This window comes from Bos indicus x Bos taurus, chromosome 7 (assembly GCF_003369695.1).
Source record: "Bos indicus x Bos taurus breed Angus x Brahman F1 hybrid chromosome 7, Bos_hybrid_MaternalHap_v2.0, whole genome shotgun sequence".
NCBI classification, from domain to species: domain Eukaryota; kingdom Metazoa; phylum Chordata; class Mammalia; order Artiodactyla; family Bovidae; genus Bos; species Bos indicus x Bos taurus.
This window is the reverse complement of record NC_040082.1, coordinates 105,679,402-105,703,962: the sequence shown is the minus strand read 5'-3', so window position 1 is coordinate 105,703,962 and position 24,561 is coordinate 105,679,402. Positions and strand designations below refer to the sequence as shown.

The 24,561-nt window shown below is 53.0% G+C and overlaps 2 protein-coding genes across 4 annotated transcripts; one reads left to right on the top strand and one right to left on the bottom strand.

Moving 5' to 3' along the window:
- Positions 1 to 992: 992 nt before the first annotated feature.
- Positions 993 to 5,950, top strand: LRRC25 (leucine rich repeat containing 25). Of its 3 annotated transcripts, none has more exons than XM_027548280.1 (3): positions 993 to 2,172; positions 2,805 to 3,595; positions 5,509 to 5,950. In XM_027548280.1, the coding sequence occupies exons 2-3, from the start codon at positions 2,814 to 2,816 to the stop codon at positions 5,645 to 5,647; spliced, it is 921 nt and encodes a 306-aa protein (XP_027404081.1). In that variant the 5' UTR covers positions 993 to 2,172; positions 2,805 to 2,813; the 3' UTR covers positions 5,648 to 5,950. The 3 variants fall into 3 exon arrangements, with proteins under 3 accessions (XP_027404081.1, XP_027404083.1, XP_027404080.1); XM_027548282.1 differs by having other exon boundaries at positions 993 to 2,240; positions 2,805 to 3,472; XM_027548279.1 differs by having other exon boundaries at positions 993 to 2,240.
- A 2,459-nt stretch (positions 5,951 to 8,409) lies between these two features.
- Positions 8,410 to 10,884, bottom strand: GDF15 (growth differentiation factor 15). Its single transcript, XM_027548278.1, has 2 exons — positions 10,588 to 10,884; positions 8,410 to 9,545 (listed from the first exon to the last, which is right to left on the bottom strand). Exons 1-2 carry the CDS (start codon positions 10,868 to 10,870, stop codon positions 8,902 to 8,904), a joined length of 927 nt encoding a protein of 308 aa, XP_027404079.1. The 5' UTR covers positions 10,871 to 10,884; the 3' UTR covers positions 8,410 to 8,901.
- Positions 10,885 to 24,561: the final 13,677 nt, after the last annotated feature.

The window sequence follows — 24,561 nt, the reverse complement described above, 5'->3', positions numbered from 1 at the left end:
ACTACTCTTCATTGCCATGCACAGGTTTCTCATTGCGGTGGCTCTGCTTGTTGAAGAGCGTGGGCTCTAGGACTCTCGGGCTTCCGTAGTTGCGGCTCCCAGGCTCTAGTGCGCAGGCTCAATAGTTGTGGCGCATGGGCTTAGTTGCTTTGCGGCATGTGGGATCTTCCCGGACCAGGGACTGAACCCGTGTTTCCTGAATTGGGAGGTGGATTCTTTACCTCTGAACCACCAGGGAAGCCCCAGCATCATCCCTTTTTATGGCTAAATAATATACACTGTGTGGATGGACCACATTTAGTTTATCCCCTCATCAGTTCGTGCTCCTGTCATTTTGTAAACACGCACCTATTTGAGAGTCCCAAGAGTGGGATGCTGGATCTGAGGGCCCGGGCATTCAAAATTCCCATGACAGGATGCCTTCCATTGCTCTGAGCCACTGATGCTCCCCCAGCAACGTGTGGGGTTGCTTGTCTCCCCACATCCTGGCCAGCACAGGGGGTCATCACACTTTTGAATTTTTGCACATCTGATAAATATGCAAAGCTCCTCAGAGTTTGAAGACAGAAAGGGGCAGAGTCTGAGGAGAGGGGAAAGCATGGGGGAGTAGACTCCAGCCTCCCAGAGTCCAGGAGAAGACTTTTGACATTTATCCCATTTTACAGATGTGGAAACTATGATAAAGAACAGTTAAGGTCAAGCCATGAGCCAGGGGCTGGAAAGGATTTGAACCTGGTCTGCCTAAAGCCAGGACCCCAGTGAGGCAGAGACCCTCTCCCAGCCCACCTGTGCCCATTCCCTCCTCAAGCCCTCATTTTGTTTTTTTCCACACCACAGAGGATGAGACGGTTGGACGGCATCATCAAGTCAATGGACATGAGTTTGAGCAAACTCTGGAAGTTGGTGATGGACAGGGAAGACTGGCGTGCTGCAGTCCTTGGGGTCACAAAGAGTCGGAGACAACTGAGTGACTGAATAACAATGTGGCATGACTAGAGATTGAACCTGTGTCCCTTGCATTGACAGCACTGAGTTTTAACCGCTGGACCACCAGGGCAGTCCCCCCAATCGCTCTTGTGTTATATTCCTGGGCTCTGACTCAGGCTGCCCTCTCCTCCTGAGACTCCAGGCTCCTGGAAGGGTGCCCCACCTCCAGAGCCCAGGCTCCCTTCAGAAGGATCTTTTCACACAGTGGCCCTCCCCTGCTCACACACCTGCCTTGGTCCTGGGAATAAAGCCTGGCTTTGGAGGCCTTCGCTGCCTGGCCCCAACCCATCGCCAGTTCCTCCACTTACCCTCGCCCTCCAGCCACCCCACTCCTAACGAGGCTGTCACTCCTAACCACTCTAGCCCAGGCCGGCGTGGCTTCTCAAGCGACAGCACATGTGCTCCTGCTGTGCCTTCTCGCTGCAGTCTTCGCCACCTTCATTTCTGCCTGCGACTGCAACTCTTGCTTCAAGCCCCAGACCCAAAGTCCTCTTCCCAGCGAGCCGTCCTCTCAATGCCCCCCACAGCATGTTCATACACAACGAGAGCTCTGAGTCTGTGGGAGAGGGTAAGAGCTTGGAAAATCAAAGGCAGGTTCTAGGAATCCTTGGCAAATTCCCATTCATGTGTTGAAACCCCACCTCTAATGCCTCCTTCTCCAGGAAACCTTCCAGTACCCTGACCCTCACTCTGACCTTGACCTGACTCCGTCAGACTGGGGGTGTCTGTGTCTAGCTTTATCTTTTTCCAAGACTGGATGCTCCTAGAGAAACCGACCAGGGGCGGAGCCTCTTGGGGGGCTCAGCATGGATGAAGTTTGTTGAATGAATAAATGAACGCGTGGGTTGGGAGTCAACTGAGCTGAGACTGGGAAGTGAGAGTGAGTTGATGAGGTAGCAGTTAGTTGGGGTGTTATTGGGGGACATATAGTCATTGAGTCTCAGCAAGAAGGAAGCAGGCCTGCCGCCCCTGCCCCTCCCGTGAGAATCCCGATTCTTGAGGCCTTCCGCGGCGGGAGGGGAACGGGGGCGGGTCTCTGGGTCTTCTTTATTCTTCCCCTCTGCACTTCACTCGGCACCAGTTCCTCTTCCCCATGAGTAGCTGGGTGCAGAGTGTGAGGAGCGCCAGGCATCGCAGTGGATCGGAATCCGGGGAGGGTCGGACCCTCTGACCCCCCACGTCCAGGTGAGCCACCACTCCGCCGGCAACTTCCAGCACGACCGAGGCCAAGGCCAGGCAGTAGGACCAGAAAGGTAGGAAGGAGGCATTGGAACTTGGGTCTGTGCAAACCAGAGCCGGGGCGGGGGCGGGGGTGGGGGTGGGGGGGGGGCGGTACTCGTTAGCGCTGCAACCCAAGACTCAGACCCAGACTCCCAGTCCCCTGCAGGTCAGTAGGAAGGCAGAGGGGCGGGGTCGTTTCCGGGGCAACAGCTCATTTGCATATAGTCCTGTCTTGGCCGGCTAGCTCTCCCGAAATATTTGGGGAAATTGGGCAACCTAGCCCGAAGGGGCACATCTGAAAGAAAGGGAAGGGGCTGACTGGGCCAAGTCACCTCTTTGCCTTTCAAGCCCCTGAGGCATCAGGGTTAGGTACCCATTCCCCAGAAGGGGAGACTGAGGCCAGAGCCAAAGAGGAGCAACCAGCGAAAGGCTGCGTTTTAACACTTCAGAAGTGGCCTGAGCTATAAAAATATATACATCTATCTATCTATCTATCTATCTATCTCTCTCTCTCTATATATATATATATACAAGCGGCAAGGGGGAGGGTGACCACAAGCTGAGGTCGGGGCTTGGATTCCCGTGTCTCTGCCTAGGTTGCCTGAATGGGGGGTCCCCTGATGTGGGCGCTCCTGTTGCCACTGCTGCTGCACCAGGCAGGCAGCCAGACGTCGTCATGCAGCGTGCTCTCGGGGTACATGGACTGGACCAAGGAATACTTTGACACTTGCCTCAACTTCAGTGGCAAAATCCTGACCCAGCTACCTCAGAACCAGTCTCTGCGGGCCAGATCCGTGCAGCTCCTCGACCTGTCTGCGAACGGCCTTCAGCGGCTCCCGTGGTCCTTCTTCAGGGACCTGGAGCAGCTGCAGTTGCTGATTGTGACCAACAACTCCTTGGACTTCGTGGACAGGGCGCTGGCCAAGCGCTGCGGCCTCGAACTTCTGGCTGACTGCAGCTGTGCCCTGTTAGACTGGCACACAGATCGGCAGGATAACTGCTCTGGCCCAGAGCTTCCAAGGTGCCTGGATGTGCCCACCGGTGCCTGGCACAACCTCTCTGTCTTCTTGGACGTGAGCTGCCCCTCTGGCCTGACCAAGATAGCCATTGGTGCCCTGGCGGCCAGCGGAAGCCTGCTCCTTGTGCTTGCTATTGCTGGCCCGGTACTGGCCTGGAGATTCTGTAGACATCGGATGGACCAGAACCTGAGCAAAACCTGGGCTTCTCAGGATGGCTCCAGGTCTGGCTCGGGCCGGCAGCCAAGGTACAGTAGCCAAGGCCGCAGGCCTAAGTCCCCAGCCAACACCCCGCCCAGATCTTCCACCCCTGACTACGAGAACATGTTCGTGGGTCCACCGGCTGCCAGACACCAGTGGGATGAACTCAGGTGAGTGACCCACACACGTGTGTCTGTGAGTCTCTGGAGCTGGATGGCCAGGGTCCAACTCCTGGCTCTGCCTCTCATAGGCTGTGTGATCTAAGGCAAGTAGTTTCCCCTCTTTGGGCCTCAGTTTCTTCCTAGATAAAATGGAGTTAATAACAGCCCTCTGCCTCACAGAGCTGGGATAAGAATTAAGTGAGTTCCTGTATAGAAGACACATGTCCCCCCGCATGACCTGCAAACCCAATTTCTGGCTGACAAGGATGTGGAGGGAGGAGGCAGGTGTTCAAGGTGGTGGGGGCTCTGTGGTCGTGGTCAGCAGCCTAGGCTTAGATCTCGTGTGACCCCAGGCTGCCTTTGAACCTCTGTTTCTGTCTCTGTAAAATGAGACCACATCCCCATCTCCCCCTGACACATAGGAGATGCCAAGAAAGCCATCTGTATCTCTCTACCCCCACAAAGCCCTGCCCCCCAAATGGGCTAGGCTTAGACAGATGGGTCTGTTTCCAGGTTGGATGAGAGAGGGGGTTTCTGGGGGGCAGGCACAAGGAGGAACAAAGCCCTGAAGGTGGGAGAGGACAGAGACTGCTATGAATGTGTTTCAAGAAGGCAAGACTTCAGGGCTGAGGTTGGAGGGGGCTGGGAGGACCCAAGCAGGAAGGGAAGAGGGTCACAGCAGAATCCAAAAGATGGGGAGGCCTGTGGGAAGTTATTGATGAGAAATGAGAGCACATGCAAAGCAGATACAAATACGGCTCAAAAGCAGAAGTGGTCTGCGGTAGGGAGTAGAAGGCACCAGACTTCCTAAGGCAGTGTATGTTCTGATGCCCGCCTCTGCTTCGCTGTCCCCAAGATCTCAGGTCCAGGCTCCTCTAAAAACATTGTTTACAACAGAATGTGTCAATCTCACCCTACACCTCACAGTTGCAGAAATAGAGTTTCTGGAAATTCCCTGGTGGCCCAGTGGTTAGGACTCTGTGGTTTCACTGCTGAGGGTACAGGTTCAATTCCTGGTCCAGGAACTAAGATTCCACAAGCTAGGCGGCCCAGCCGGAAAAAAAAGAAAGAAATGGAGGTTCTGGGGGGCAGGAGAATGGCTTGCTCAAGGTCAGAAGCAGACACTAGAACAAACCCTGACTTCCATCCCCATACAACCATTTATGTATTTTGGAGTAATTTATACTAAAGTATAAATGACTGATAGACACCACTTAGTCTATAGGGCCTTTGTTCCAGGAGGAGCCAGGAGTGGGGTTAGGATGTTCTGGAGGCAGGAAAGTTCTTCTCTGGGGTCTTGCCCACCATAGCAAGACATTCCTAGAAGCTACCTCCTCCCCAATCTATTCAATGGGGAAACTGAGCCTCAGAGATTTATTTTTGTATTGAGGCCCAAAGTCAGTTGCTTCAGGAGACCTGGGGGAAAATTTCCCATCTGAAGGGGCACTGATTCAGCTCCAGGCACCAGAGCTTCCAGTTTTTCAAGAGGAAACCAAAAACTAAATTTGAATGTAAAAAAAGGGCAACTATCTCAGCTTTAAGGAAGAAAAAAAAAAAAAAAAAAAAAAACCCTGCCATGACTCAAGGTCCTCGGACCACAGCATTACAGTGCTGAATGCACAGAATCTTCCCCGAATCGCTGCTCCCTGCTTGTTTTCCTCACAGAAAGTTGGGCCAGGCTGGGAGACCACTGCCAGGGTCCTCACTCCTCTCATATGTAATTTCTCCAAGGGATCTTCCCGACTCAGGGATCGAACCCGGGTCTCCCGCATTGCAGGCAGACGCTTTAACCTCTGAGTCACCAGGGAAGCCCCATAGGTAATTAGGAGTGGACTCAATCACCATGAACTACTTTGCCTCTAAAAGCTGATGTGCCTGCTCCCTGAGTCCTGCCTGACCTCCCATCTGTCTTTTCCCCATAGGTCTCCCCCTTCAGAGGGCGGCGACTTCTACATGACCTATGACAGCCTCCAGCATGAATCCCAGCCTGTCTACTGCAACCTGCAGTCGCTGAGCCAGGTCCCATTGGATGACGAGGAGTATGTAGTCCCTGGGCGCTGAGCAACATCTTAACCATCTCAAACTCCAGCCTGTCCCCTTCCAGGTGATGGGGCATTCTGGCTCCTCCCTGACTTCAGTCCTCCCGTCTGAGGAATGGGACCAGGGGAGGGTCATCCTTGAGGCCCCAGAGCGGCTCTAGAGCCCCATCCCTAGCCCACTCTGCCCCCCCAGGCCACTCGGCTGCTAGAAGGGGAGGAGAGACCCCAATGCGGATGGGGATGGGAGAGTCAATTTGTGAACTCTGTTGGCATTCCCTGTCAGTGTGCAAGCATTGCCCAAATAAATTCTTCAGGACAGACGAGGCTTGGTGAGTGGGCTCCTCAGAGTGCGGATTTCTTGAGCTCCCAAGACAAGAACTCTGAGACTCCTCAATTGCTCCCAACCACCCAGTCTCTCCCCTCTGTCTCTTTCAGGCCCCCTTCTCAGATGCCTGGTATCCAGTCTTGGCCCCCAAGGCAGCCCACACCAGCCTCAGAAGGGTCTTTATAACTCAAGAATAGGACTGTGCTCCTCCCCTGCTCACACACCCTCTATGGCTCCCCAGTGCCCCCAGATTCTCAGCCTGGTGGTTGAGACCTGCGTGGACCCAGCCCTGTCCAACTCACCACCCTCTCCCATTCCTCTGACCTTCTGATCTGGGCCTCCTCTCCCATCAAGCTCACTTCCCTCCTGCAGCTTTCATTTCCTGACACCCCTTACGCATGCCATCTGTCTGCCCAGATTGCCATCCCCTTCCACATCTTCTTACTCTTAAGCATCTGTATGCAGGTGTAGAACTCTGGCCTGGGCATCAGGAGGCACGGGTCCAATTCCTGACCCCGTCATGAAATCTCTGGGCGTCGGTTCCCCCACGTGTAAAACAGGGTGATTAGAATTGGTCTCTAAGGTTGCTTTAGCTCTAGTATCTTGAGACACCGTAATCATCCTTCTGGGTCTAGGTACAGAGCCACTGCCACTCCAAGAAGCCGTTCCTGGTTCTTCCTCAGGCGGTTTCATCACTGCCCAGCTCATGCCTCAGCTGGGTTTCCTGTCAGCTGTCCCCAGCCTGGCTTCTGTCAAGCCCTCAAACTACGGGAGACAGAGCTGGACACAGACAGCCCCAGTCCTGGGAGGTCAAGCCTGGACCAGAGGGAAAGTGAGAGCCCAGATCCCCAGAGAGAGATGAATGAAGGCGTTTTTAAAAGGCTGTATGTAAGAGGGGAATCTGGAGTGGGTTTTGAAGGATGCATAGGTGTTTGAGAAGTAGAAAGGACAAGGCACGCTGGGCAGGGGGACCAGCTTGGAGGCATGAAAAGACACAGGGGCAGTGGCGTCCAGCAAAGGCAACACTTGGTGTTTGGGGAAAGACTCAGCGTAGCCTCTGCTGCCTTTGGGTCATCCTGACATTGAGTCTTATTGAATCACACCACCTGGGAGTGATCCAAAGTGGGAGAGGTGACCTATGAGGGTCTTCAGCTTCCTTGCACCCCTGCATCCCGGTCCGACATGGCTCAAGCCCCAACTCCTGCCCCCAATCATCTATCTCCGTCCGTTCACTAATGCATTGCCTGGGTTGACTCCTTGGCGCAGTCCTTACTGCAAATCAGCTGCTCCCCTATGACTGCTCTCTTACTCATCTATCTTGTTCTCATTTGTCTCCTGCACTTGACCGAGCTGGAATGGAGTGGTTTTTGCCTACCTTGTCACTTCCTCTCCTCAGGGTGCAGCCAAGGCCTGGCACAAAGTGGGTACACATTAAATACATTCAGGGGCACCTAGTCATTCCAATCTGCCTCTGGGTGGGGGGCTTCTCGGGACACGTTGCCCTCACTGCTGGAGCTGGAACTGTCTCCTCCAGACCCCTGTTCCAGTTCCTCAGGGTGAACAGGCAAGTGAGGAGGGGGCTGGACTTGGCACATCTCAGCAATTCCACGATCCTAAGTAGAAAAGGATTTAACCTGGGAGATATGACGTGCATGAAAATTTCACACCTTTTATCTCCCTACTCTCTCTTTTTTTTTTTTTGACACTGGCATGAGGCATGAGCCATGCTCAGCTCCCTGACCAGGAGTCGAACCCATGTCCCCTGCAGTGAAAGCATGGAATTTTAACCACTGGACCACCAGGGAAGTCCCTCCATGCATGCTCTTTTTATATGAAAGGATAGACGCACCATTAACATGAAGGGAGGTGCCACAACAGCAGAGGGAAGGGGACTCCTCTGGGTCGGTGGTGGATTCACACACAGTGCACTTGATGGCAGATGGACGTGACTCTGGGCTGCCCATGTTTGGTAGGGGACCCCCATGGGGGGAGAGACTGCAAGATGGTGATCAAGACGGGGCCAGATACCTACAGAGACAGGAGTACCAAGAGAGAAGACATGGAGGGAGAATAAGACCCCAAAGGGTCTCAGAAACAAAAGCAGAGGAACAGGGAGGTAGAGAAACACAGAAACAGCAAGAGGGATGTCCCCGGCTGCCTGTGGGTCCCATGGATGTCCTGACAGTGAAAAGAAAGTGTCAGTTGCTCAGTCGTGTCTGACTCTTTGCCACCCCATGAAATGTACAGCCCACCAGGCTCTTCTGTCTTTGTCTGCAGGCAAGAATACTGGAGTGTTGGGAGTGTTGACAGAAAACAACAAAATTTTATAAAGCAATTATCCTTCAATTAAAAGATAAATTTTAAAAAACAAAATCACACACACAAAGAGTACTGGAGTGGGTAGCTATTCCCTTCTCCAGAGGATCTTCCTGACCCAGGGATCGAACCCCGCCCCCCTCCTGAATTGCAAACAGATTCTTTACCGTCTGAGCCACCAAGGAAGCCCACTGACATCATGAGCATCATCCAGTTTCCCGGCATCCCCAGAGAACGTCCTGCCACCCATTCCCTGGCCTGTTTCAATCATCCCATATCAGATCCCCTGGGGGAACTGAGGCCAACGGGGCTGGGGGTGGGGCTCTTCCCAAGGTCATTGACTCCAGCCTGGACACCACAGAGGGCTGGTCAGACAGCCTCACGTTTATTACCAGGGTTTTTCGTAAACACACACCCTGTCAGACCACCCCTCCCCAGCCCTCTAGTCCCCAGGCAGACGACCCCAATAAATTAATAATAAATAGAAATATAAATACATAGGTTTGGGGGGGGGGAGGGAGCAGACAGCAACGGTTATGAATAGGGTATTTCAGGTTCCAGGAGCCCACTAGACAGGGAAGGACAACTAAAGTCTTTCCAGTGCGTCCATGCCATAAATGAAGGACCAGGGCCGCTCACACGCAGTGACAGTCCTTGGCCACGAGGTCGTCAAAAGGCGTGAGTGACACGCGGCCATCGCTGTCTTGGTGCATGAGCACCACCGGCTCGTAGCTGGCAGGCACGCAGCAGGGCGCCGGCGCAGCATCAGGGTTCAGCCCATGTAAGCGCGCCTGCATCTGCGCGTGCGTGTTAGCGGACCGGAAATGGCTCGGGCACGCGCCGATGCACATGCGCACGTCCAGCTCCCGCGGCGCCAGCACCCAGTCGGCCCAGCCCAGGTCCTCAAGCGACGCGCGCAGGCTCTGCAAATGACAGCAGCGCCCCTCCCCGAGCGGGCAGCCGTCCCGAGTGTGAGCATGCGCGTGACGGCGCCCCCTGGTGGCGCTTGGCCGCCAGTGCAGCTCAAGCTGGGGCGGTGCAGAAGGCAATGCCTCCTGCAACTGGTCCGGTCTTGCTAACAGTCGCAGGCGTATTGAGGGACCCCGGGAGCCTCCGAGTCTGAGCTGTCGCCGTAGTGGCCGCGTCACGTCCCACGAGCTCCACGCCTTCGGGGACAGCCGGAGAAGGGCCCGATGCAGGCGGGAGGCTGCAGGGAGCCCCTCAGTTAAGTTGACCCGGGGGATGCGCAGATGCAGGTGGCCGCCTGGCCCAAGTCGCACTATGGAAAAGAGGAAAGAAAGCTAGTCACTCACAGGCCTACTGTGTGCTGAGCGCGGGACGGTGGTGGTGGTGTTTGTGCCATTTCCTCCAACACCCCAAGCTGGATCCTACCTCAGGGCCTTTGCACAGGCTACTTTGTCTACCGGCCACATTCTTCCCCTGAATCTCAGCGTGGCTGGTAACATACCCCTCCAGCCTGACTGAAATTGGCATCGATCGATTTCATTTGGTTGTCTATCATTTGCCTCCCCCAAATGAGAATCACAGCAGCGACTTCTGTCTCCTTGGTCACCACTGTGCCTGGCACACAGTAGATGCTTAGTATCCGCGGGAATGAATGTATATCTGATCTTTAGAGAGTCTGCGATTCCAACACTGTCTCTGCCTCCTTTCTCCTGGAGTCCCACGGCACAAGTGGGATTAAGGTGGGATAAAAGCTCTAGCTTCTGACTTGACTCCTCCCAGTTCCTAACGCAGCCCAGATCTTGCGCCTGCTCCGCCTGCTGGAGGCTCGGTGGAGAGAGTGAATATACTCCACTCCCTCGCTAAGACACTAGTCACATGCACCTTTAGCAGAGTCTTGGCGCGCGATTGCATCAGATTCGGAACCAGCCCAGGGAGGTTTAGCGCATCTCAGTGCACCGCTCAGTCCTCCCCGCTTCCCTTTCTTCCGCGGGACACCTGGATCTTTCCCCCCCGGGAAATCCCCCGTACAAACAGCCCTTTCCTTATATCCAAGGGCAGGGACCACACCCCCTCGCCCGACCTTGTCTCTGGGTTCTCCTGGGTTCTTTGAGTCTTCAGCGGAGGCGCTGGATTCTCTGGCCTTAGTTTCCCCATGCGACCCCGGGAGGTGTTGTAACATCTCAGATTGGCTAAGCCTCGCCTGGTCCCGCTGCACATCCGGTCTTTTGCTCCCGCAAGGGGCAACTTTCTTGCCTGGTTCACGGATGGGGAAACTGAGGCTCGGCGGTAGGTCTAAGAACCACCAGTTAGATGATTGGAGATGCCCAGGGTGGGGTCTCCGAAATTTTACTCACGTTTTGAAGTCACTATCCGGACTTGAGGAGGGGGGATGAGGTCCGGGTTCGAGTCTTCCCAGGTCTGGTTCGCTCGAAGCCGTGTCAGCAGATCTTCGTAGCGTTTCCGCAACTCCCGGAATCTGGAGATGTCCGGGCTGGAGTGCACGTTTGAAGGTCCCTGGAAAGTCTGGAGGTGCTCCTGGGTCAGAGACAGGGCGCCTCCCGACCGCAGCCAGGAGAACATGAGCAGCATCAGCAACATCCGAGAGCGATGTGGTGCTGCCGGTCTCTGACCAGGCATGGCTATGTTAGTTAAGTTCTAAACTAGGACTGACCGGTCGCTGCTGGACCGGCCTTTATATTCCCTGGACTTTGTCCGCCCCCGCCTGCCTGGTCCCGCCTGCCGTGGGTGCAGAGTAAACACTCCAGGGACCAAAACTGGGCGGGGTCTTCCGCTGCTTTTCAGAAGGCAGTGCTTTTGATGTCGGGGCGTGGGTGGGGGGGGATTGCTCCTAGGTATGCTGGGGAACCCCCCTCAAGAGCCCTCTGAGCCTCAGTATTCTCTACTGTGAAATGGGGTCATCATCCCACCTGGACTGGTGGGAAGAATAATTTTCTCAAAAAATATTTATTATTTACTATGTGCTAAACCCCATAGCAGGGATTTAAGAGGTGGTTTTCTTCTCTGATGAGATTCCCCCTCTCCTCTCTGCTCAAGTCAAAGGCTGAAGATAGTGAAAAGGAAAGAAAAAAGAGGAAAAAAGGGCCAGAAATAGCCAGAAAGTGCAAACTGGGGCAAATCATTCCTATCCATCACACCTCTATTCCTTCACCTGGAAAGTAAAGATTGAGACTTTCACTTGAGAGAAGGTCAAACAAGGTATAAAGGACAGGGCCAGGCACAGAACAGATGCTTGATAAACTGGGTGTTTTTGCAGTTACTCATCCTCAGCTGGGGAACTCCTATCCATTCCTCAAAACCCTACTCAAAAAGCCCCTCCTCCAGGAAGTCTTCTCTGACATTACTTTTCCAGGCTCAGCAGTGTGCTTCCAACCTCATTCCTTCCTCCAGCCCTGCCTTGACCACACAGTACTGGGAGTGCGTGTACTTGGCCCTGTCTGCTCCAGACTGGCAGCTTCTTGAAGGCTTGGACAGGGACAATGGATCTGGGCCCTGATCCTTTGGCTGGGCCTGAAAAGGAGATGGCAGGGAATTAGGGTGGTGAGGCTTGGTGAGGTGGTGAGGGCAGGGAGGGCTGCTGTCAAATCTAGCTGCTAGATAATGGAGGGGCAGCAGGTACTCCAGGAATACCCTTCCTCCTGGGGCACCCAGACCTTGTTCTACTGCTTGGGACTCCTGGCCCCAGGCATCCTTCCCTGTGCGGGCTCCCAGCTCCCTGGCCTCAGAGAGGGTGGGCAGCTGTTCAAAGCAGATCGTGGGGGTGTGTAAAGTGTGAAAAGGATATGTGCAGGGAAGGGGCTCAAGGACTTATTAGGGGTCACACAGAAAGGATCCCCGTGAAAGAATGGAGTCCAAGTCTCTCCCACCCCTGGCACACACCCACTTGCTGTGTGAGCCAAGCTATGCCTCCAGCACCCCCTGAGGCTCAGTCTCAGCCTTTATGCAGGGATTCAGAGGTTCCCCTGGCGATGCTCTGGGCTTAATAAACACACGAGTAAATGCACTACCATCCCGACTGTGGCTGTTCGGGAGGCTGGGTCTTCTGCACCCACATCTTGGCACACAGAGTAAGTCCTCAGTAAAGGGTGCAGGACTGAAGGGACAGGGATGCCCCACAGCCACCGCACCACACCCTCCTCCCGACCCCCACCCCCCCTGCAGAGGCCAAACCCTGGAGGCAAGGCAGAACGCTGAGTAATGCTTAACACGGCAGGGGCTATTCAGCCAGGATCATCATGCCCAGGCTTGACTAGGGGTGGGTGGGGCAGAGGGGGCGCTGTCTGGGATGGCATCACTGCAAGGTCAATATGGTGAGAAGCCAACATTTACTGGACTCCAGGCTGTGGGCACAGTTCACACGCACTCCCGTTAATGGATAAAGGAACTAAGCCCCGGGGGACTGGTGTGTGTCTAGGGCTGAAAGGTTGGACTCCACAATGGGCTTGGACTCATCAAGCCTTCAGCTGGGCCATCTGTTACCTGGTATTTCTAGGCTTGTGAGGGGTTTCTGAGATTCCTCCATTTGTTACTGGTTTTCCTCCCAGTTTAAAAGCCTCATGAAGACTTTGCCCTGATCCTTGATCCAACAGTCTGGACAGCTCTTGGCTTCAGAGAGGTGCGTCTGGGTCCACGTTCCTGTCCCTCTTCTCCCTGACTGTGACACCTGCAACAAAGGATTTCAACCTCAGTTTCCCCATCTGTAAAAGGTGTAAGAGCACAGCCGCGCCCCCGCAACATACACACAGGGTCGTGTGTGAGTGGGAATTTTTGCACACACTGGGTATCAGTGTGTGTGTGTGTGTGTGTGTGTGTGTGCATGCTTAGTCACTCAGTCGTGTCCAACTCTTTACCCCGCCATGGACTGTAGCCTGCCAGGCTCCTCTGTCCATGGAATTTTCCAGCCAAGACTACTGGAGTGGGTTGCCATTTCCTCCTCCAGGGGCTCTTCCCTACCTAGGGATTGAACCCACGTCTCGCATTGCAGGCAGATTCTTTACTGCTGAGCCTTCACGGAACGTAGGGGGTCAGGGTGGCCAGGATTCAAATCTCAGCACCTACCCCCACCCGCACCGCCTTGCTGTGTGACCACAGGCAAGTTACTCAACCTCTCTGGGCATCAGAACCAAGGCAGGGGGTTGGTTGTAGGAGAGAGAACAATCGTTACAGAAACCCTTGTATAGTTTTTACCCATGGCACCCATAGCCGCTGCTATGGGTCACACAGGTCACACACCAAGAAGAAACCCTGGTGATGTGGGCCCCCTCTTCTCACTAATGACCCCAGGCTGAGGATGACCTTGGTGGATGCAAGCTTCTCAAAAAGACGTGCCGGAAAGCTGATATTTCAATGTTTTACTTGCTTTCTGGGGTGTCAAGTTTAGTGTCTCCTGGGGCCCAGCCCCCAGCAAAGTCCGGCAGACCCTTGCCCAGCCTGGGGTCCCAGACATGGGGCTTTCAGACAAGGCACTCAAGGGTGCCCTAGGGTCGGGGAGAGGCCACCCCAAGGCTGCAGGGGCTGGTCTCTCCTTTGGGGATAGGACACAGGGTAACCTCCAGGAGGCAGGGTTCTTCCTGGAGAGAGATTTAGGACAAGACTGAAACCTGAGATGTGGAGGGAGCCCTGGAAACATGCCGGGTACCCCCAAGACCCAGATGGATCTCCTGTGGCCTCCAGCCAGGCCCTGTGAGCAGAGAGCCCTATTCCCCACCAGCTTTCCCTGGGGCTTCCTCAAAGCGTGCAGGACCCAAAAGCCCCTGGCCCAGGTCCCACCCCTGTGAAGGGCTTGGGTGAGCCCCACCCAGAGAAGTGGGAGCCAGGGTCTGGGGGTGTTTGTCTCTTTCCTGTCCTGTCTCCCCTCTTTGAGCCCCATGTGTACTGCGGGGGCAGGCACTTCTGTGGATCTCTGGGCAGCTGAAGGGAAGGCTTGGGTGAGGAGAGGGAGGAGGGGAAACGGATTTCAAGTCAGGGGAGCAGCTCAGGCTGGACTGGAGCCCCTTGAGGTCTGGAAGCTCCTGAAAGTCAGCTGTGACCACTGAGCCTCAGATTCCTCATCAGTAAAAGATGTTAGTTAATGTTACCCGTGACCGGGCTGTGGGAGCTCTCACAGGGACTAAGTCATGGGACAGGGTCTGTTGGAACGTTTACTTGGCATCTGTTAGAATTAAATGTTGGGAATTCTCTAGCGGTCCAGTGGTTAGGACTCTCTGCCTTCCGATGCCAGGACCACAGGTTTGATCCCTGGTTGGGGAACTAAGATCCCACAAGCCTTGAGCCAAAAAAAGAAAAGAAAAGAAAAGAATTAAGCTTCAAGGCGTGGACCCTGGCCAGTATCTCCTCATTTTAAATGCTGCCATTCTGACCTGTGGGCCTAGCATGGACTCAGACTCTTGGCTGGCATCATGGCTGTGGTCAGACAAGGGGCTGACAGGAATCCCAGACTGGGTGACGGGTACCCTCTCTGGCAGATCCAATGCTTCAGGGGCCTGAATACAACCTCTGGATTGGGCGATGAGTGACCCCCACCTGGTGTTGTAGGGACCCTCAGATTCCTGTTGCAGGAAGGGGGACCCCTTCCAGGGGCTGAAAGTGGGCTCTTGTCTAACACTCGGAAATGAATTGTCCGAGGAGATACACGTGCTGACAAAGCAAGAGATTTTATTGGGAAGGGGCGCCCGGTGGAGAACAGGAGGGTAAGGGAGCCCAGGAGGACTGCTGTGCCACGTGGCTCGCAGTCTCGGGTTTTATGTTGATGGGATTAGTTTCCAGGTTGTCTTTAGCCAATCGTTCTGACTCAGAGTCCTTCCTGGTGGCACACAGATCGCTCAGCCAAGATGGATGCCAGCGAGAAGGACTCTGGGAGATGGCTGGGCACATGACCTTTCCCGAACTCTTCCAGCTGGTGGCAGCTTATTAGTTCTGTGTTCCTCACCAGGACCTCTTGTCGTAAAACAACTCCTACAAATGGTTGCTAGGGTGCCTGGCCAGGGTGGGTGATTTTAGTCAGTGAGCTTCCCCTAATACTCCCAGTAGACTTGATGCCACTGGAGACAGAGGAAGCAGGGTCCAGAGAAGGTGGAATTTCTCATGGGCAAGGGGGATGCTGGGCTGGAAGTTCCTGGGGGGACAAAGAGGGAAGCACCCAACAGACCCATTTCCTCCAGCGTCCTGAGCTGGATCCTGCCTCAGGGCCTTTGCACAGGCTGCTTCCTCTGCCAGTTACGCTGCCCCCCTGAACCTGAGCATGGCTGCTTACATGTCCCTCCAACCTTCCTAAAATAGACACAACCCTATTTTCCCTGACTGTCCATCATTTGCCTCCCTCACTAGAGTCACAGCAGGGATTCCTGTCTGCTTAGTTGCCACTGTGCCTGGCACACAGTAGGTGCTTAGTTAATGCTTGCAGGAATATTGAATGTATGTCTGATCTTTAGACAGAGAGATCCCAACACTGGCTGTGCCTCCTTCTGGTAGCCAGAATAATTTTTACTGAAGGTCTACTAAGTGCCTGGGGCTGAGGATGCAGCAAGCAGCTACTGTGTTTTCAGCTCTCTGGGTCTCAGATGCCATAGCTGAGAAACGCTGGGTACCAGACCACACACCTTAGCTGCCATGGATTCTGGAAACTAGGCACCTGTGTGGTCTGCGTGCATGCTAAGTCGCTTCAGTTGTGTCTGACTCTTTGCGACCCCATGGACTGTAGCCCACTGGGCTCCCCCATCCATGAGATTCTCCAGGCAAGAATACTGGAGTGAGTTGCCATGCCCTCCTCCAAGAGATCTTCCCGACTCAGGGACTGACCCCACGTCTCTTACGCCTCCTGGATTGGCAGGCACATTCTTTACCACTAGCACCACCTGGGAAGCTAACTTTACGCTGTGCTAAATTCCATAACAGGAGTTTAAGAGGTGGCTTTCTTCACCCATGGGATTCCCCCTCTCTTCCCTCTGGTTAGGATCAAAGCCTGAAGATGTTAAAAAAAAAAAACAAAAACAAAAACAGGAAACAGAGGGGAAATGACCAGAAAGAGCCAGAAAGGATAACCTGGAGTAAGTCATACTTCTCTATCACACCTCTATTCCTTCACCTGGAAAATAAAGATTGAGACTTTCACTTGAGAGAAGATCAAATGTGGTATAAAGGACAGGGTCACATCACAGGTGCTCAATAGACTGGCTATTTTTGCAGTTACTCATCCTCAGCTGGGGAACTCCTATCCATTCCTCAAAACCCTACTCAAAAAGCCCCTTCCACCTCTGACATTACTTTTCCAGGCTCAGCAGTGTGCTTCCAACCCCATCCCTTTCTCCAGCCCAGCCTTGACCCCACAGCACTGAGAGTGTGTGTGTGTGCTTTGCCCTGTCTCCTCCCAGTTAATGGAGGAGGATACTGAGGCTCTGAGTGGTGCCTCAGCTTCCCCAGGAGCACATCCCTGGTACCAGGCCCAGCTTGGGCCTCTTGAGTATTTATTCTTCACACAAGGGCAAGCAGAAGACCCCGGGCAGGCCAGAGTGGATAAGCTCAGACTATGCAAGAGGTCCGAAGGTGTCAGTTCTGGCTCAGAGCACTCCAAGCACAGACATGCCTGGGCTTATCACCAACCTACTCTCTGATGCTGCTGATGCTCTTGGGGTGATGGCTGGGGTGCACCCAACACTGGCTGATGAGGGTTTTCTGGCTGTCCCAGGACTCTCAGAAGTGCCATCCAGTCCAGACATCCCCAGATTCCAGGAGCTGCAGAAATCATACAAAGATTTGCTGACTAGGCTAAGAATGAAGGGGAACTCAAAAGACTGGAACCCAGACCTCAGACTAAAGCCCAAGCAGAAGTGCTGAGATCCCCCTGGGAAGCCCCCACATCTGACCAGTGGTTCCGTGTCATAGAGAGCTGCCATTCAGCCTCAGTTTCCCCATCTGCGAATCCTGCGGGAACATCCCACTCATCTTTGGGACTGATGGGGAAATCAGCGGTCTCCTTTGTGGCTGGACAGGGTGGGACTTGGCCACTCTAGGATTGTAGTAACCCCTCCTGGGATCACAGATGGGGATACTAAGGCCCAGAAAGCCCAGTGACTCTCCTGAAGGGGCACAGCACCCAAAGAACACAAAGGCGGGGTCTCCAGGAGGGCGCAGTTCCTAGCCCTTGGCTGCGGGGAGGAGGGAATCTAGGAGCAGGGATCTGGGTAAGCTTGTAGGGGGCATGAGGGTGGGCGGGGGGAGGCAGAGCTTGCCCAGACTAGCTCTGGATTTGAAGCAATTGCGTGTCAAACACCACTGAAGCTGCCAGCAGCAGAAACCCTCACAATTTCCCCTAATTCCTTGCATTCCAGGGAGGCTCCAGGGGGGTGGAAGGAGATATGAGCTACACCAAGATCTGGAAGGACTTCCTGTGTGTGTGTGTGTGTGTGCGCACACACGCGCATGTGTATGTGTGTGTATGTGAGCGACTTGGTGGGGGGAAGGGCTGTCACACCTCAGAAAGCGCATTCACCCCTCTCTAACCTCACCTGTTCTGTGTGACTCCAAGCAAACCCCCGTCCTCTCTGAGCCTAGTGACAACACTGAGGGCCCTAGACCCACAGCTCCGCCCCACACTTAACTCCAAGATCTGGACCACTCTGGGAGAGGGGTCCTCGTCAGCCAGTGTTGGGTGCATCCCAGCCATCACCCCAAGAGCATCAGCAGCATCAGAGAGCAGGTTGGTGATAAACCCAGGCATGTCTGTGCTTGGAGTGCTCTGAGCCAGAACTGACACCTTCGGACCTTGTGCATAGTCTGAGCTTATCCACTCTGGCCTGCCCGGGGTCTTCTGCTTGCCCTTGTGTGAAGAATAAATACTCAAGAGGCCCAAGCTGGGCCTGGTACCAGGGATGTGCTCCTGGGGAAGCTGAGGCACCACTCAGAGCCTCAGTATCCTCCTCCATTAACTGAGAACATCATTCCAGCCTGATGGGCTTGGGGAAAGAATGATTTTGTCAAAAAACAAAATAAAAAGCCAACTTTACGCTGTGCTAAATTCCATAACAGGAGTTTAAGAGGTGGCTTTCTTCACCCATGGGATTCCCCCTCTCTTCCCTCTGGTTAGGATCAAAGCCTGAAGATGTTAAAAAACAAACAAACAAACAAAAAAACAAACAGGAAACAGAGGGGAAATGACCAGAAAGAGCCAGAAAGGATAACCTGGAGTAAGTCATACTTCTCTATCACACCTCTATTCCTTCACCTGGAAAATAAAGATTGAGACTTTCACTTGAGAGAAGATCAAATGTGGTATGAAGGACAGGGTCACATTGCAGGTGCTCAATAGACTGGCTATTTTTGCAGTTACTCATCCTCAGCTGGGGAACTCCTATCCATTCCTCAAAACCCTGCTCAAAAAGCCCCTTCCACCTCTGACATTACTTTTCCAGGCTCAGCAGTGTGCTTCCAACCCCATCCCTTTCTCCAGCCCAGTCTTGACCCCACAGCACTGAGAGAGTGTGTGTGTACTTTGCCCTGTCTGCTCCAGACTGGGGGCGTCTTGAAGGCTTAGGGATGAAGTTTCTTTGGTTTTTTGTTTTTAACTTTTTGTTTTGTATTAGGGCATAGCAGATTCACAATGTCATGACAGGCAGACAGCAAAGGGCCATACATATTACATGGATCCATTCTCCCCCTAACTCCCCTCTCATCCAGGCTGCCACATAACATTATCCAGAGTTCCCTGTGCTATATGGTAGGATCTTGTTGGCTATCCATTTTATTTAAAAACTTTAAAACAAAACTTTTTAATTTTGAATTGGAATATAGCCAGTTAGCAATGTTGTGATAATTTATCTATTTTAAATATAGCAGTGTGTACACGTTGATTCCAAGCCCCCTAAGTCTGTGAGTCTGTTTCTTTTTTTTTTAATGTTTTATTTTATTTTTTGGCCACACCATGGCCATAACGTGGCATCTTAGGCACGTGGGATCTTAGTTCCCCGCCAGGGATTGAACCCTGGCCCCCTGCATTAGAAGTGCAGAGTCTCAACCAAGAGACCACCAGGGAAGTCCTTGTGGGTCTGTTTCTGTTTTGTAAATAAGTCCGATGAAGCTACTTTGGACCCTAATCCTTTGGCTGAGACTGAAGAGGAAGTGGCAGAGAATTGGGGTGCTGGAGCCCGGGGCAGGGGAGGCTGGCGTCAGGTCCAGCCACCAGAGGATGGAGGGGTGGAGGGTGCCCCAGGAGCATCCTTTCCCGAGGGATACCCAGTCTGTGCTCTGTTGCTCAGAACTCGGCCCCAGACACCCATCCCTGCACCTGCGCCCAGCTTCTGGGCTTCACAGAGAATGGGCAGCTGTGGGAGGCAGACTGTAGGGGCGTGTAAAATGTGACGGGGTGTGTGCAGGTTACAGCTACAAGGGGCGCACAGCAAGGCTCTCTCACTGGAGGAATGACGTCCAGGCCCTCCCCACCTACAGCTGTGTAAGCACCACCAGACCTCGGGCTCCATTTGGTCTTAGCCTCGGATTGCGTGTGTGGGATTGCACTACGGCAGGGGGCAGTGGAGGGAGGGTTGAGGCTCTCCCTGTGATGCCCCAGGTGCTCAGCACGTGCTCCATAAGACATCTGTCTGCTCACGTCACCATCACGTCCATGTGACTGCAGCTGTTTAGGAGACTGGACCAGTCTTTTTCCCATACGACTCATTCCTTTTCTAGGGATAAGGAAACCAAGACTCTGGGGGAAGTAAGGTGGGTAGAGTTGTCAGGGACAATTCCACTCTGGGATCGTGCACGTGTCCGCACAGGCCACGACTTCATCCAAGTGAGTCTTGTCAGAATGCCTAGGTTCCCTGGGAACCCAGACCTTGGATGCCTGGGAGGAATTTTGGGGAGTTATTTTTGCTCCCCTCCCTACCTCTCCTGGGAAACTTTCACAGGACTTATGCCTCCCAGGTATGCGCCTCCCCAGAAAATTAACAGAAATTCACCTTTTAAAATGAACAGTCGAGGCTGGTTTCCTGGAAGGCAAGCTCTCTCTCTCCCCATTGGTGTTTCTGTCAGGGCCCTTGCCAGAAGTAAGGGCATCCATCAGAGCAAAGTAAAAATCACCCCCTCGAAAAATAGTCTTTGTTTCGTTTGCAGTAACCCTATGGGACTGAACCCCCCCCAAAAAAATTGAACAATCGAGTGACTTTTTGTACATTCACAATGCTGTACTACCATCACCCTATAGTTCTGAAAGATTCCGTCACCATGAAAGGAGACCCCACCCCTGTTAGCCGTCACTCCCCATCCTCCCGCCCCTAGCCCCCAGCAACCCCTAGTCAGCTTTCTATCCCTATGTATTTGCCTGTTCCGGACATTTCACATTAAACATCCTTTCCGCATGTGAACAATTCTCTGATGCCAGCTGGGTGCCTTCTGCTACTGCTAAGTTGCTTCAGTCATGTCCGACTCTGTCTGACCCCATAGACGGAAGCCCACCAGGCTCCCCCATCCCTGGGATTCTCCAGGCAACAACACTGGAGTGGGTTGCCATCTCCTTTTCCAATGCATGAAAGTGAAAAGTGAAAGTGAAGTCGCTCAGCCGTGTCCGACTCAGTGACCCCATGGACTGCAGCCTACCAGGCTCCTCCATCCATGGGATTGTCCAGGCAAGAACACTGGAATGGGGTGCCATTGCCCTCTCTGGGTGCCTTCTAATTCAACTCAATTAGGGTTTCCTGGTGGCTCAGACGGTGAAGAATCTGCTTGTAATGTGGGAGACCTGGGTTTGATCTCTGGGTCAGGAAGATCCCCTTGACAAGGGAATGGCTACCCACTGCAGTATTCTTGCCTGGGAGAATCTCACCGGACAGAGGAGCCTGGCCGGCTACAGTCCGTGGGGTCGTAAAGAGTCAGACACCACGGTTTCACTTTACTTTATGTGACTGTCCACCCAGAGATAGGGCTTCCCTTGTGGCTCGGTGGAAAAGAAACCGCCTGTCAGGAGACGCAGATTCGATCCTTAGGTCGGGAAGATCCCCTGGAGAAGGAAATGGCAACCCACTCCAGTATTCTTGCCTGGGAAATCCCGTGGACAGAGGAGCCTGGCGGGCTACAGTCCACGGGCTGGCAAAAGGGCTGGACACGACTTGGTGGCTAAACAGCAGCAACCCAGACATAACAGCAGACCCCACAGCTTAAGGGCTCGGCCCCACAGACTGCCCTCCATCACCATCTGTCTTCAGATGCCCATCAGAAGTCCAAATTGCCACTGTACGTCTGACCAAATGGCTGTATCAAAGGTTTCCACCATCTCCTTTTTGGGTTTGATTAATTCGCTAGGGCAAGTTAGAGAACTCAAGAAACCCACTTACTCACTAGACCACAGGTTTATTACAAAGGATATTAAAGGAAATGGATCAACCGGCAGATGGAAGAGATGCACAGACCAAGGTGTGCAGGAAGGGCATGGGTTTCTATGCCCCCAAGCGCACTACTCTCCCAGGACCTCCGTATGTTCATCAACCCAGAAACTCTCCAAAGCCCATCTTTTGGGGCTTTATGGAGGCTTCATTCCACAGGCACAGTTGACTAAGGCATTGGTTGGTGACTGAAATCTAGCTTTAGCCCCTCTCCCAGCCCTGAAATTGGCAGGAGGGGGTGGAGCTGAATGTTCCAGGCCTCTGATCACACGGGTTGTGCTCTTAGCAACCAACCCCCACCCTTGGGTTGTTTCCCCAAAGTCACCTCTATGCCGTAACAAAAGACACCTTTGTCTCATCACAGAAGACTCCAAGGACTTTAGGAGTTCTATGCCGGAAATGGGCGGAAGACCAAAAATACCTTATTGTAAGTCACATCGTGAGGTGCTCTGTGCTGTGCTTAGTCGCTCAGTCGTGTCTGACTCTTTGCGACCCCGTGGACTGCAGCGCACCAGGCTCCTCTGTCCATGCGGATTCTCTAGGCAAGAATACTGGCGTGCATTGCCCTGCCCTCCTCCAGGGGGTCTTCCTGACCCAGGGATCTACCTGGGGTCTCCCGCATCGCAGGTGAATTCTTCACCAGCTGAGTCCCAGTGAACACATATAAATAGAGTCACACAGCATGTGACCTTTTGAATCCGGCTTCTTTCACTCAGCGTGTTTTCACGGTTCATCTCTGTTGGACCGTGTGTCTGTGCTTTGTTCCTTTTTATGACTGAATGATATTCCAGTGTGTGAAGACGCCACGCTTTGCTCATCAGTTCATCCACTGAGGATCATTTGGGCTCAGTCCACCTTTTGAACTACTGCTGAGTAGCGCTTTCTTGAGCATTCATACATGAAGATTTGAGGATCTGTTTTTAATTCTTGTGAGGTCGTACCCAGAAATGGAATTGCTGGCTCATATAGTCATCCTGTGTTTAACTTTCTGAGGCATGACCAGAATGTTTTCTATAGCCCTCTGTCTTTTATTATTATTTATTTTTTAGTATTTTTATTTACTGCACCGTGCTAGGTCCTGTTCCCTGACCAGGGATTGAACCCAGGCCCCCTGCCTTGGGAGCGTGGAGTCTTAGCCACTGGACCACCAGGGTAGCTCCCGGATGCCTTTTATTTATCAAGATATAAGTTATGGAAAGAAAAAAGGACTAATCTTAGCTGTTAATCCTGATGACATTTCACATAACCACTTCCCAAAATGAGTTTCCAGGACATTCCCAGCTTCACCACTCTCCCCACCTCCTGTAACAACTGTGCCCACCTCTGTTACCATGGGTGAGCTTTCCCAGTCTCTAACTTGATATAAACAGAACCAGCCAGTGCAGCCTCTTTTCTGTCTGGTGACTTTCACTCAAAACCATGTCTGCGAATGGCTGTGTTCTTCATCTGTCATGGGGCTCATTCTTTTTCCTTGCTATATAGTATTCCACTGGGCATGTCCAGGAGTGGAGCAGATGACTCATGAGTGGGTGTCTGTCACTTTACAAGCAGGACAGTAATTAGTTCCCTTTATTCCTGGAACTTCTCAAGGGGACACAGCCCATGGGTGGTCCCTAGGGACAGGAAAAGGGAACATTAGCTCCATGGTGTTTCCACTTTATCAAATTCTGGAATGCTGGCAACCAGGCCAATTTGGCTCCCCTTCACAGCATCTTTAGCTGATGACCTCACAACCTTGGCCAAGCTGGGAGGACCGATGGGGCAGACTGCAGGAAGCCAGCCAGTGATGAGCTCTGTAATCTTCACTGGCAGCTTCCATGGGTTCCGGAGGCCAAGCCAGGGCAGCGGTATAAACAGGGCACGGCGACCGGTCACGCTGCTCCCTCCACTTGGCTTAGCTCCCAACTGCCTAGAATTTTCCCCACTACCTCCTGCTGGCCATAGACACCTTCCTCAAACACACTCCCCACACAAGGAACAACCCAAATCCAGCTGTTTGTTTCTCATGATGTAAGGCAAACATGGTCATGTCACGAAATCTGGAAGAGGTTAAAAAGCAGGTTATTTAAAAATCTCTGAGTTCAACAGGCAAGGATAATCACTGTCGTATCACTGCAAACATGCCTCCAGGTCAACGTGTGTATGTGTCATCGAGGGGAGTCCATGGGCAGCCTGGGTTCGAATCCTGGCTTAGTCCTTGAAATGCCAAGCAGATTGGGGAACCTCACTTCCTCTCCAAACCTCCTCTCTCAGTGCAACCTGCTTTTCTGCGTTACCGCCTTATAGGGTAGTGCTGGTTAGATTGGTTGAAGTGTGATCCCAATGTTTTAGAACTAATAACTCATTATTTTGGGTAGCTGACCAATCAATAATGTCTCAGCTTCAGCCAGAGCTGGGTTCAGACAAGCCTGGGTAAGTTTGCTTACAAAGAATGGCCCCCACTGGCAAACTCCTATTTATCTCTTCAGCCCCAGCTTTGATGCCCTGTCTTCCCAGAAGTCTTCCTTGTTCTCGTCCCCGGATCCCTCAGGGCCTCCATCTGGCTCCATCCTGACCACACAGAGCAGGAGTGTCTCAGTCTGGTTGTATGTCCTGCCAGACCAGAGCTTTCTCAAGGACCAAGCCCCTCTGTCACTATGTCAGTTTCCTGCAGCTGCCATAACAAATTGCCATAAACCGGGAGGCTTAAAAACAACAGGAATTTACTCTCTCACAGATCTGGAGGCCAGAAGTTTGAAACTAAGGTGTCAGCAGGGCCCTGCTCCCTCCAGAGGCTCTAGGAGAGGAAGCGTCCTTGTCTCTTTCAGCTTCCGGGGCTCCAGGCATCTTGTGCCTCCATCACTTCAGTCTCTACCTCTGATTTCCCACGTCCTTCCCTTCTTCTCTATCTTCCCTCTTTTCTTTTAAAAATAACTTTATTTATCTATTTTTATTGACTTA